We start from the raw sequence: 13,127 nt of genomic DNA on the forward strand, positions 1-13,127 counted from the left end.
GAGAGCTGCTGGCTCATTTCACAAAGACAGAACTTATACCATGTTTTACTATCTAAGTGAAAGAAAGTCAGCATCTGAAATGCACTCTGTTAAATCACTTCCATAAAAACATCTGCTGAGACCCAGAGATAGCTGTGAAAGAGATTATGGGCAGAAACATGTGTATAGACGCAAGGGGCTATATGTGTACACATTCATTGCATTGTCTTTGTTAGCCATGAACCTGGTTTATGAAACTCTTAGCTATGGCTTCTCTGATGTTAACCACACAATTTTCGAAACCATTTTCCAAGATTGCCATGAATAGATTCCAGCAGTGGTGCAGTGTAGTGGTTCTTGATAGACGTGAGCCATTATTCTGAAAATGGGAAAGATCCCACCACTGAGGAAGCAAACAGAGTTTTTTGGAGATAAAATTTCAACAGGAGTCAAGAGTCTTCTGATTACAAAGCTGGCCTCAAGCTCTCAGCACATGCAAACACAAATGGACACACTATTGTCTGAACTTCCTCACTTCACAAATAAACAACAGTCTGCAACACTTTTCCTTAACAACTCCATACCACAGTTGAATTGAGAAATGACCTCTCCCCCAAGAAAAATAGAGCAGGAGAGTTAGCTCACAGTGAGGTGATTTCTCAGTACATGGTTTTTCCAGCACTTTGGAACTGCTTAATACAACCCTGATTGCCTATGTCTCCAGAGCCCCTTTCTTAAAACACAGTTGCATGCAAATAGAGCACGTTCATTTCATGCAACACAGCTCAGCTGTTGCTGATAGTTCCAAGTACCCCATTCCACAGGGCACAACTCAGTTGGAAGTCCCTAGTACAAAGAAACATGCAGAGCACAGCAATAGAAAACTTCACCACCAACGCAACAAAGTCAAGGAGCTGCAAAGCTATAGTAGCCAGAGGAGGATTAGCTTTCCTGCTTTCAGTTCAAGAAATGTCTCTTTCATTATAGTCCACTAGTTTTGGCTTTGTCTTTTTTTCTTGGCTATGATATGTTACATTCAAAGTAATTTCCTACCTTAGTGTTCTCTCAATTGCAACCTTTCCCTCAAATCCAGTCCTAGTCTTTTGCATTTGTTTCATTAAATAAATGGATATTCCTAAAATATGAATTTCCTCCAATATCTTCTACTTTGCAAACTCCAGAACTGTTTAGCCAATAAATTAAAATCCAATGAAGAACTGACTGTTAGCTGAGGCTTTGGACATGCAAAGCGCACAACCCTAAGAAACAGCAGCATCTGGGACAGGAGGCTCCCATTAGTAGACATGAAAGTGGCGTGGGTTGTACAGATCAAACACAAACAACGAACCAATGGTGGCTCACATTCGACTTACTGGATGGGATGAAGAACTGAGTAAGGACCCAGACCAGGGAGCCGCCTCTTCCTCTCGCTTGCATACATTTATTTTACACCACCTCAGGTCACTCACAGTTTTCTTACCTGCTCATTGTTGCTCTCCCACCATTTCCCATACTCCCTTTGGGGGTGAAACACTCTATTTCCGACTTGTGCTGGGCCAGTCTCCTGTCTTTGTACCTGGTAAGCATGAACAAGGACAGGAGCAAACAGAAAGATGTGATTGTGTGCCCTGCAGGCTGAGGAAGAGCCATGACCGCAAACATGGTCACCCCACACCAAAACCGGGATTTCTGCTTCTCATTGTAGTGGGAGCTGACCTCTGATATTTACTTGTCAGTCAATGGTATATAGGAAAATCAGGAAAGATTTTGTTACTTTGGGATTACCGCTCATGAAATATACAGCTTACATAACGGATTAATCTATATATGTATCACATCTGTTAGTAAATGATAAAAAGAATCCATTGTCTAGCATCTAGAAGAGACAAAAATTAGTCAGTAAAGATTTGTTTAATGCTTACCATGCATCAGACTCTGCACTAAAGCTTAACTAAACTTAATCCTGTCAGCGGTCCTGTGACAGAGGCTCTGTCATGCTTATTTCCATGTTACTGAAGAAGAAATGTAAAATTGCAAAGATTAAGTAAATTGACAAACGATAGTAAGTGGTTCATCTGGACGTTGAATGCAAAGTGTAAGTTTAGAACCCAACTTTAGCCTTCTACCATTAAGCTTTTACAGGTAAACTCTGTCAATCTTCCACCCTATTGACATATACAATATCTGAACATTTATGAACATACTGGCAATATTTTAAAGAAAAAAATGCCATGTTCTCTCTCTCCCTCTCCATAAATATCATTTTGTAAGTCTTTTTTTTTTCTTTTCTTTTGTGAGCCAGTTTTGAGTAGCCCAAAATTTGGAGTATGGTTCAAATACATGTTGTTACAGAACCAATTGCTCAACTCCCCAGGGAAGCTACAAGCTGTTTTTTCACTAAAATAAGTAATGGCATCTCTTTAATATGAATCTAAAGTATGTACTAGATGAACCCTTCTGAGGGCTCTTTTGAGATGGAGTGCTGGTATAAAAATAGTTTCTTACTCATTTTCTAAATATGTGGGGTAAGAGAAGAATAGTCTGCTCTGCTTCCAAATAAGAAGAGTGAGAGTGTCTTAACTTACTCTGCCATGTTTACCAGGCCAAGCCTGCAGAAAACAACTTCCAGTGTAGGTTATAAGGTACAATACTTGAGAATATATACTCTGATACACGAGTTCTGACCCAAAGTCAGAGACAGCGCACCTCCATCAGGACTCATGGCCTGTCCATAGATTGCTGAGCACCCAGAGGAGCCTCAGGGGTGCTCCTACTCCACAGTCCATGAGGAAGAGGCCACCAGGATCTCTCAGGGAGCACGTAGGATTGCAGCTACAGCCCAAAGCCAAAGTCTGCAATTTTCCATCAGGACTCTGGGCCTACCAGCAGATTGCTGAGCACCCAGAGGAGCCTCAGGAGTGCTCTCCCTCCTGAGCCCACAGGTGAGTCCACACTTACTCTTTATTGACTATCAGATGAGAGGCCAGATAGAACTCTCAGAGTGCAGTTTGCACAGTGCAGCCTGGAAACAGATTGTTCTGGCTCAAAGTCAAAGCTGTCCAACTGCAATCAGAACTCACAGCATATCCACTGAGAGCTGACACCCAGGAACAATCTCCTTCCTGAGCCAAAGGGCTCACAGACCAACAGGAGATACAAGCTCCAGACAGAGACAACAAGATCAACGAGCATCACAGACAACCAGATGGAGAGGGGCAAATGCAAGAACTTAAGAAAAGGAGACCAAGACAACCTGGCAACATCAGAACCAGTTCTCCTACCACAGCAAATAGTAAATATCCCAAAGCACCACATAAATAAGATCTGGACTTAAAATCATACTTCATGATGATGGTGGAGGTCCTTGAAATAACATGAAATTTTTCCTTTAAGACTTACAGGAGAGCAAGGAGAGCACACATAAACAAGTAGAAGTCCTTAAAGTGGAAACACAAAAAAGAGCTACAGGAAAACACAAATAAACAGGTAAAGGAATTGAAAATGGAAATACAAACAATAAAGAAATTATACAAGCAGACAACCCTGGAGATAGAAAACCTAGGAAAGAGATCAGGGAAATAGATGCAAGCATCACCAAGAGAATTCACGAAATGGAAGTGAGAATCTCAGGGACAGAAGTCAACATAAAGAACACTAACACATAAGTCAAAGAAAACGCAAAAATAAAAAAGCACCTAACCCAAAATATCCAGGAAATCCAGAACATAATAAGGAGACCAAACCAATAGATAATAGGTACAGAAGAAAGCAAAGACTTCCAAATAAAGTGTCCAGTAAATATCTTCATAAAATTATGGAAGAAAACTTCTCTAACCTAAAGAAGGAGATGACCATGAACATACAAGAATCCTATAGAATTTCAAATGGATTGGACAAAAAAAATTTCTCCCAACACATAATAGTCAAAATACCAAATGTTCAAACTGAAGAAAGTATACTAAAAGCAGAAAGGGGAAAAGGCCAAGAAACATATAAAGGCAGACTTATCAGAGTTATACCAGACTTCTCAACAGAAACTATGAAAGCTAGAAGATCCTCGACAGACATCATACAGACCCTAAGTGAACACAAATGCAAGGCCAGGTTACTCTATCCAGCAAAACTCTCAGTTACTATGAATGGAGAAACCAAAATATTTCAGGACAAGACCAAATTTACACAATATTTATCCACCAACCCAGCCCTACAAAGGCTAATAGGTAAAAAAAAAAAAAAAAAAAAAACCCCAAAAAAGAAGGGAAACTACACCCTAGGGAAAGGAAGAAAATAATCCTGCTGAAATAAGATCAGAAGAAAAAAGGCATATAAACATAATCTAACAGCAAAAATAAGAGGAAATAACAATCATTATTCTTTAATATCTCTTAACATCAATGGACTCAAATTCAAATACAAAGACATAGACTATCCAACTAGATATGAAAACAGGATCCAGTTTTAGCTGCATACAGGAACTCATTTCTGTGACAAAGTCAGATACTACCTCTGAGTAAAAGACTGGGAAAATTTTTTCCAAGCAAAAGTTCCCAAATAACAAGCTGGAGTAGCTATTCTAATATTGAATAAAATAGATTTTCAACCAAAATTTATAAAAAAGAATAAGGAATGACATTTTTTACAGATCAAAGGGAATATCCATCAAGATGAACGCTCAAACCAGAACATCTATGCTCCAAATACAAGGGCACCCACATTCATAAAAGAAATGTTACTAAAGTTCAAAGCATATATTGCACCACACAATAATAGTGGGAGACTTCAACACTGCATTCTCATTAATGGACAGATCATGGAAGCAGGATCTGACCAGAGACACAGTGAAACTAACAGAAGTTTTGAACCAAATGGATTTAGCATCCATCTACAGAACATTTAGCCCTAAAAAAGGAATATACATTCTTCTCAGTATTTACTGGTATCTTCTAAAAAATGTGACCATACAGCCAGAGAGCAGGCCTAAACAGACACAAGAAGATTAAAATAATTCCATGCATCCTATCAGATCACCATGGACTAAGGCTGGTAATCAATAACAACAAAATCAACAAAAATCTCACGTGCACATGGAAGCTGAACAATACTACACTCAGTGATAACAGGTCAAAAAAGAAATAAAAAAGAAATTACAGGTTTTTTTTTTTTTTAGAATTTAATGAAAATAAAGGCAAAACATACCCATCTAATGGTATAAAATGAAAGCAGTACTAAGAGGAAAACTCAGAGCTCTGACTCCAAAAAGAAACTGGAGAGAGTATACAATAGGAGCTTGACAGTGCAACTGAAAGCTTTGGGGGGAAAAACAAGCAGATACATCCAAGCAAAGTAGATGGCAGGAAACAGTCAAACTCAGAGCTGAAATCAACCAAGTAGAAACAAAATGAATTATACAGAGACTCAACAAAACCAGGAACTGGTTCTTTAAAAAACAACCAGAGTGATTAACCTTTAGCCAGACTGACTATAGGGCACAGAGAGAGTATCTAAATTAACCAAATTAGAATTGAAAGTGAAGCTGTAACAACAGAAACTGAGGAAATTCAAGAAATCATCAGATCTTACTACAAAAGGCTATATTCAGCCAAACTGGCAAATCAAGAGGAGATGGAAAACTTTCTAGACAAATACCAGGTACCAAAGTTAAAAGAGAATCAGATAAGCCATCTAAACAGTACCATAACCCATAAAGAAATAGAAGGAGTCATCAAAAGCCTCCCAACCAAAAAAAAAAAAAAAAAAAAAAAAAAAAAAAAAAAACCAGAACCAGATGGTTTCAGTGCTGAATTCTATCATACCTTCATAGAAGACCTAATACCAATACTCTCCAAACTATTCCACTAAATATAAAGAAAAGGAACACTACCCAACTCATTCTTTGAGCCATACTTACACTCATATTTAAACAACACAAAAACCCTACAAAGAAAGCAAACTTCAGACCAATTTCACTCATGAACACAGATGCAAAAATACTCAATAAAATTTTTGCAAACTGAATTCAAGAACACATCAAAGTTATCTTTCACCATGATCAAGGAGGCTTCATCCCAAGGAATGCAGGGATGGTTCAATCCATCAATGTAATTCACTACTTAAAAACTTAAAGAAAATAATCCAAAAAATTATTTTATTAGATGCTAAAAAAACATTCAACACCCCTTCATGTTAAAGTCTTGAAAAGATAAGGCATTCAAGTCCCATACCTAAACATAATAAAAGCAATATACAGGAAACCAGTAACAAATATCAAATTAAATGGAGAGAAATTTGAAATGAACCTACTAAAATGAAGGACTAGACAAGGCTGCCTACTGTCCCTATACCTATTCAATGTAGTACTAGAAGTCCTAGACAATGCAATTAGACAAAAAAAAAAAAAAAAAAAAAAAAATCAGAGATGCAGTTTGGAAAGGAAAAGTCAAAATATTATAGTATACTTAAGTGATTCCAAAAGTTCCACCAGAGAACACCTACAGCTGATAAACAACTTCAACAAAGTGGCTAGATATAAAATTAACTCAAACAAATTATTAGCCTTCCTCTAGTCAAAGAATAAACAGGCTGAGAAAGAAATTAGGGAATTTTTACTCTTCACAATAGCTCTAAACAATGTAAAATACCTTGGTGTAACCCTATCTCAGCAAGTGGAAGATTTGTATGACAATAACTCAAGTCTCTGAAGAAAGAAATTGATGAAGATCCCAGAAGATGGAAAGATCTCCAATGGTCATGGATTAGAACTATCAAACTAGAAAAAAATGGCCATTTGCCAAAAGCAATCTACAGATCCATTACAATCCCCTCAAATTTCCAATTTATTTCTTTATAGTGTTGAAAAAAGCAATTTGCAAAATCATTGCGAAGGACAAAAAGTCCAAAATAGTGAAAACTATTCTCACCAATAAAAAAACTTCGGGGGAAATACCTGTACCTGACCTTAAAGTGTATTAAAGATCAATCATTATAAAAACTCCAGTGTATTTGTACAAAGACAGGCTTGTAGATTAATGTAACAGATTTAAAGACCCAGAATTGAACTGACACACTTGTGGTCACTTGATCTTTGACAAAGTAGTAAAAAACATTCAGTGGACAAAAGCCTCTTCTGCAAATCATGCTGGTTCACCTGGCAGTCAGCATGCAGAAGAATGCAAAACAATCCATTCTTATCTATTTGTATAAAGCTCAAATACAAGTGGAATAAAGACCTCCAAATAAAACCTGATACACTGAAATTATTAGAAGAAAACGTGGGGAAGAACTTAGAACCCATAGGCACAGGAGAAATTTTCTTGAACAGAACACCAATGCCTTATGCTCTAAGATGCAGAATTGATCAATGGGACCTCATGAAATTGTAAAATTTTTGTAAAGCAAAGAACACTGTCAAGAGGACAAAATGGCAACTAACAGACTGGGAAAGGATCTTCACCAGTCCTACATCTGATGGAGAGCTAATATCTAATATATACAAAGGACTCAAGAAGTTAGACTCAAATAATTAAATAAGACTCAGAGAATCAAATAATCCTATTTAAAATGGGGTACAGAGCTAAACAGAATTATCAACTGAGAAATACTGAATGACTGTGAAGCACCTAAGGAAATGTTCAGCATCTCTAGTCTTCAGGGAAATGCAAATCGGAACAAGCCTGAGATTCCACCTCACACCAGTTAGTATAACTAAGATCAAAACCCAGGTGACAGCAAATGCTGGTAAGGGTGTGGAGAAAGGGAAACACTCCTCCATTGTTGGTGTTATTGCATGCTGGTACAACCACTCTGGAAATTAGTCTGACAGTGCCTTAGAAAAAGGATATATATTAAAGACCTATTTATACCACTCCTGGGCATATTTCCAGAAGATGCTCCAACATATAGCAAGGGCACATTCTCCACCATCTTCATAGCAGCCTTCTTTATAATAGCCAGAAGCTGGAAAGAACTCAGATGTCCTTCAATAGAGGAATAAATAAAAATTGTGGTACATTTACACAATGGAATACTACTCAGCTATTAGAAACACTGACTTCATGAAATTTGTAGGAAAATAAGTGGAACTAGAGACTATCATCCTGAGTGAGGTAACCCAGTCACAAAAGAACACACATGGTATGCACTTACTGATAAGCTGCACTCAAGAAGCTCTGAATAGCCAAGAAATAATTCACAGAACTTATGAATCTCAAAAAGAAGGAAAGTGGATGTCTCAGTCCTTCTTGGCAGGTAGAACAAAGCACTCAAAGGAATAAATATAGGGGCATATAGAGGAGCAGGTATTGAAGAAAAGATAATTTAGAGACTGCCTCACCTGAGGATCCACCCCATATGCAGACACTAAACCCAAGCACTATTGGTGATGCCAAGAAGTGCTTACTTGCAGGAGCCAGATGTGAATGCCTCCCCAGAGGCTCTGTCAGAGTCATACATATACAGATGAGAATGCTTGCAGCAAACTATCAGACTGAACATGCGGTCCCAAATGGAGGAGTTAGAGAAAGGACTGAAGGAGCTGAAAGGGTCTGCCACTCCATGGGAAGAACAATATTATCAACCAACCAAACTTTCTAGGACTTTCAGAAACTAAAACACCAAGCAATGAACACACATAAAGAAAGCCATGGGTCAAGTTGCATATGTAGCAGAGGATGACTTTGTCTGGCATCAATGGGAGAAGAGGCCTTTGGTCCAGTGAAGGTGCATTTCCCCAGTATAGGGAATGCCAAGCCGCTGAGGTAGAGAAGGTGGTTGGGAGAAGGGGCACCTTCATTAAAACAAGTGGAGGAAGAAGGGACATGTTAGTGGGAGAAAATTGGATGACATTTGAAATATAAATGCAGTCAATATACAATAAAAACAAAACAAACAAAAAAGAGCATATATATTTCTTTTAATGAGGCTTGGCATGATTCCAGGTCTTCATCAGGCAATGAGAAACGGGGTTACCATGTGAAGATTTGTTAATCTTAGTTGAGTTGTCTCTTCAGTTTTTGTAAGTTTTGTGTCACAAGTAAAAGAATATAAAGCAAAATGTCATGTAATTAAGATAATTTGTACCCTAAGGTAGAGTATTTTTTATTTGAATAAGTGATCATTACATCAAATTCAATAAAGGTTTTAGATTAATTCATCAACTAGGTCTTAGTTGAGAATCTATAATCAATAAGCAATGTGTTTATGTTAGATGCAAAGAATAATAATCTCCAGATCTTGCCTTAGCTGATTCACAGAATAATAGAAGAAAAAGAAGTAGAAAGATATAAAGAACTGTATAAGAAGCCATTCAGAAGTAGGAACTTGTTTGGGGAAGGACAATATTGGGCAAAGGTGGATGGAAGTCTTTGTATTATTAAAAACATACTTTAGAAGGTAGGCTGTGGTTTATTACTTATCATTTGACAACATTCCACATATTAGTAATAAACTCTTAGTATTTATTTGTAAATTAGATGGTGCAACCAAAATATTATCGTACAGTTTCAACTAAAATGACATTATTGGAGTATTACATTTGTTATGGCTTTTTGATTCTCACAAGAATTACTATATTGTTGAAATTCTTGTTAGGTTAATGGCTTGACAATTAGTTAAAGTCTTCACTAATGTTTTAAAATACCTACATCTTTATTACTCTATCTCCTGCTTCCACTTCTTTCTCCGTAGGTTTTGGCTTTACATTGATTTTTCCATCCATATCTCCTATCTGTGTCTGTCATTCTTTCATACTCTATTCTCTCTCTCTCTCTCTCTCTCTCTCTCTCTCTCTCTCTCTCTCCCTCTCTCTCTCTCTCTCTCTCTCTCTCTCTCTCTCTCTCTCGTTCTCTCTCTCTCTCTCTTTCTCTCTCTCTCTCTCTCTCTCTCTCTCTCATTCTCTCTCTCTCTCTCTCTCTCTCTCTCATCAATTTTTAGACTTTTATTGTTGTTTCCATGTTCATCTCCCCTCATTTATATCATGGTAGTGGTAGTGTTCATTTTTAAATATATTCTAAACTGCATATTCTCTTAAAACCTAAACTGTCCGATAACATTTACAGGCCAACCAATCATCTATCAGTCTTTCCATCCATCTATTTATCTATCTATCCATGAATCTATCTGTAAAGTCATCCAGTGAGCCAACCATTAAATGAAGCAACCAACCAACCAACCAACCAACCAACCACCTAACCAAAAACAAGCTTCACCTCCACAACAAAAATGAGATACATTAAAAAATAAAGCATAAGAAATCATGCTAACAAACAACAGCAAAATACATTTTGTTAATGAAAAAAATACTGCAGTTTTAGAACTTTCAGGTCATGTTGTATTTATTATTACGGTTCAGGCTGGTCCCTTTCCCTTGTAGGTGATGTCCTTGCTTATATATAATTACAAGTTCTTTGAGTTATCAAATACTAACTTTAACATTTACTCAAAACAACTTTTTCATACTCTTCATGGAAGATATACAATTATTTCTACTTAAATTTATTCAAAAGTATGAAAGCATTAAACATACTATAAACTTTGTAAAATTTTAGTTTAAAACCTGATTGACCTGAATTTGATCTTTGGGACCAAAATATTGGACTACATACTAGTTGAGAGAACCAGTTCTCCTCAACTCCATATGTACGCTCGACCCACATGACCTCTCTATAATATCTTTCAATACAATAAATATATGTGTTCCATTCTTCGGCATTCTTTAAAAATAGTCTGTGGGGAGGGTTGTGAAGGTTGTATATGCATTTTGGTTTGAACCTAAGACCTTATACATCCTAATCTATAGTCTGCTATTGAGATATATCTTTATTCATATGGAAATGATTTTATGTAATTCATTTTAAAGCTTTACCATGGATAGGACATTAATAGAGAGGGAGAATAACTTTAAAAAAGAAATAAATAGCAATATGTTCTTTCAGTAAACATCATTTATTATTATGACTCTGTCCTATTTGTAAAGCAAACTTATATTTTCTTCTAATTTTCTTTTTTCAGAACATAAGTATGCCTCAACTGGCGAAAACTATGTTGAAGATAGACAACTTCCTTGGTTAACAAATACAAATATAGTCAATTACTGAGTGAGAAACAATTGATGCATGTAGAGAAGTCACTCAAAGTCACAAAAATTATAAAAAGTCTGTGGAGTTAGTCATCTGTTAAGATGATTCCAATGCAATGAAGTCCTTGGTTAGATCCCTGACACCCATGTAAAAAGCGTATGTAGTAGCTTATGAGTGTGATCTCTGTGGGGAGAAGTGGACTGTAGAAAGGATGTCTTTGACTCACTGGTTATCCAGACTAACCTAACATGAAACTCATAGAACTTTGAACAAATCCAGGTTTACTTCTGGCACACACACAGAGACACACAGAAACACACACACACACACACACACACACACACACACACACACACACACACACACACACACACACTTCCACAAAAGATTTTTATCTTTTAAAAGATAATTTTTTAAAATTACTTAAGCATAAACCTAGGGACTAAAAGAATTGATCAAAGTATAGAAAGCAACAGTACACTACTTGCGACACAGAGCCACTGAAGAAACATGCTCTGAATGAAGAAAAGAAAATGAAAATTTACTTTAGGACGTATCAAATCTCTATCAGGAATTTGGTGTTATTATTTGCTTTCTTGCTTTTGTTTCATAGAGCTAGACCTTGGCATCAGAGACCTACCCATGCTAGGACAGTGCCCTGCTACTAAGCCTATGCCAGACCAATTAAAATACCTTTATAGATTTGGGTCAAGAGCTTTAGGATGAAGAAAAAGGTAAAGATGTCTAAGGAAAGAAATCAATCATGCAGAGTTTTGAAATAAAATGGTTATAGGGAAAGAGAAGATAGAGAGAATGTTTTCCTACTTGATCATGACCTTAACACTTTCCAAAACTTTGCTCAAAGGTCAGTGCACTCTGCCACACCCACCTCATTCAAAAGTACAATCCTCACTTCTTACTTTTGTTACAACTTTTTTGCTTTTCCCAGGAGTATTTATATAATACAAATACAAAGGTAAACTCTTTGATGGCATGCGTTTTGGCTATTTTTAGTGAATGCTTGTTTTTCTGTGCTTTTGACATTGCTAAACTCTTCATTTATAAGTAGTAATATTTGTCAGTTGATTGCCTGGATAAATGCCATGAATAACAGAAGAATTAAATTATGGAGGCATATATATATATGCATATATATGCATATATATATGAGTTTATCACATTCATGTTATATGAAGTAGGAATAATTTCAGTGAAAAATGGATGAAATTGCAATCATGTAAGTGAAAAGATAAAAAACAAATTTGGACAGTGCTACTATCCATATGTCTGTAATCCCTGCTGCAAGCATCTTAATCTGTATCAGCCAAACACTGTCAGAGTCTCTCAGCAAACGTTTATATCTCCTGTGAGTATTTTATTCCACCTCCTAAGAAGGACTGAAGCATCTATACTTTGGTCTTCCTTCTTCCTAAGCTTCTTCTGGTATGTGAATTATATCTTGGGTATTCTGAGCTTTTGGGTTACTATCCATTTATTGGTGAGTATTGGGTTACCTCATTCAGGATAATATTTTCTAGTTCCATGCTTTTATCTAATAATTTCATGAATTTACTGTTTTTAACTGTAGTACTACATTTTGTAAATACATCATAATTTCTGTATCTGTTAGTCAGTTGAAGGACATCTGGGTTCTTTCCAGCTCCTGGTTTTTATAAATAATGCTGCTATGAACATAGTGGTATAGCTGGGTCCTAAGGTAGTACTATTTCCAATTTTTTTGAGAAACCACCAGACTGATTTCCAGAGTAGTTGTACCAGCTTGCAATCCCACCAACAATGGAGGAGTGTTCCTCTTTCTCTACATCCTTTCCAGCATCTTCTGTCACCTTAGTTTTTGATAGTAGCCATTCTAACTGGTATGACGAAAAATCTCGATTGCTTTGATTTTCATTTCCCTGATAAATAAGAATGTTGAACATTTCTTTAGGTGCTTTTCAGACATTCAATATCCCCCAGTTGAGAATTCTTTGTTTAGCTCTGTACTCATTTTTAATAGGATTATTTGTTTACCTAAAGTCTAACTTCTTGAGTTCTTTGCAAATACTGGATATTAGC

At 36.6% G+C, this 13,127-nt stretch overlaps 1 protein-coding gene across 2 annotated transcripts in view; it reads right to left on the reverse strand.

Moving 5' to 3' along the window:
• The window catches only part of GRM5 (glutamate metabotropic receptor 5), a gene marked incomplete at both ends in the record, with an annotated part of 544,087 nt that overhangs the window by 21,594 nt on the left and 509,366 nt on the right, over window positions 1–13,127 (reverse strand). The window contains one exon of one of the 2 annotated variants that reach the window (XM_080912141.1): window positions 1,460–1,555. The exons of the other annotated variant lie outside the window; for it this stretch is intronic. Coding sequence (XP_080768267.1) covers window positions 1,460–1,555 — 96 coding nt within the window. The remainder of the gene's footprint in view (window positions 1–1,459; window positions 1,556–13,127) is intronic. 2 annotated transcript variants of the gene reach the window in all.

This window comes from Micromys minutus (assembly GCF_963924665.1).
Source record: "Micromys minutus genome assembly, chromosome: 2".
In the NCBI taxonomy this organism is placed as follows: Eukaryota; Metazoa; Chordata; class Mammalia; order Rodentia; family Muridae; genus Micromys; species Micromys minutus.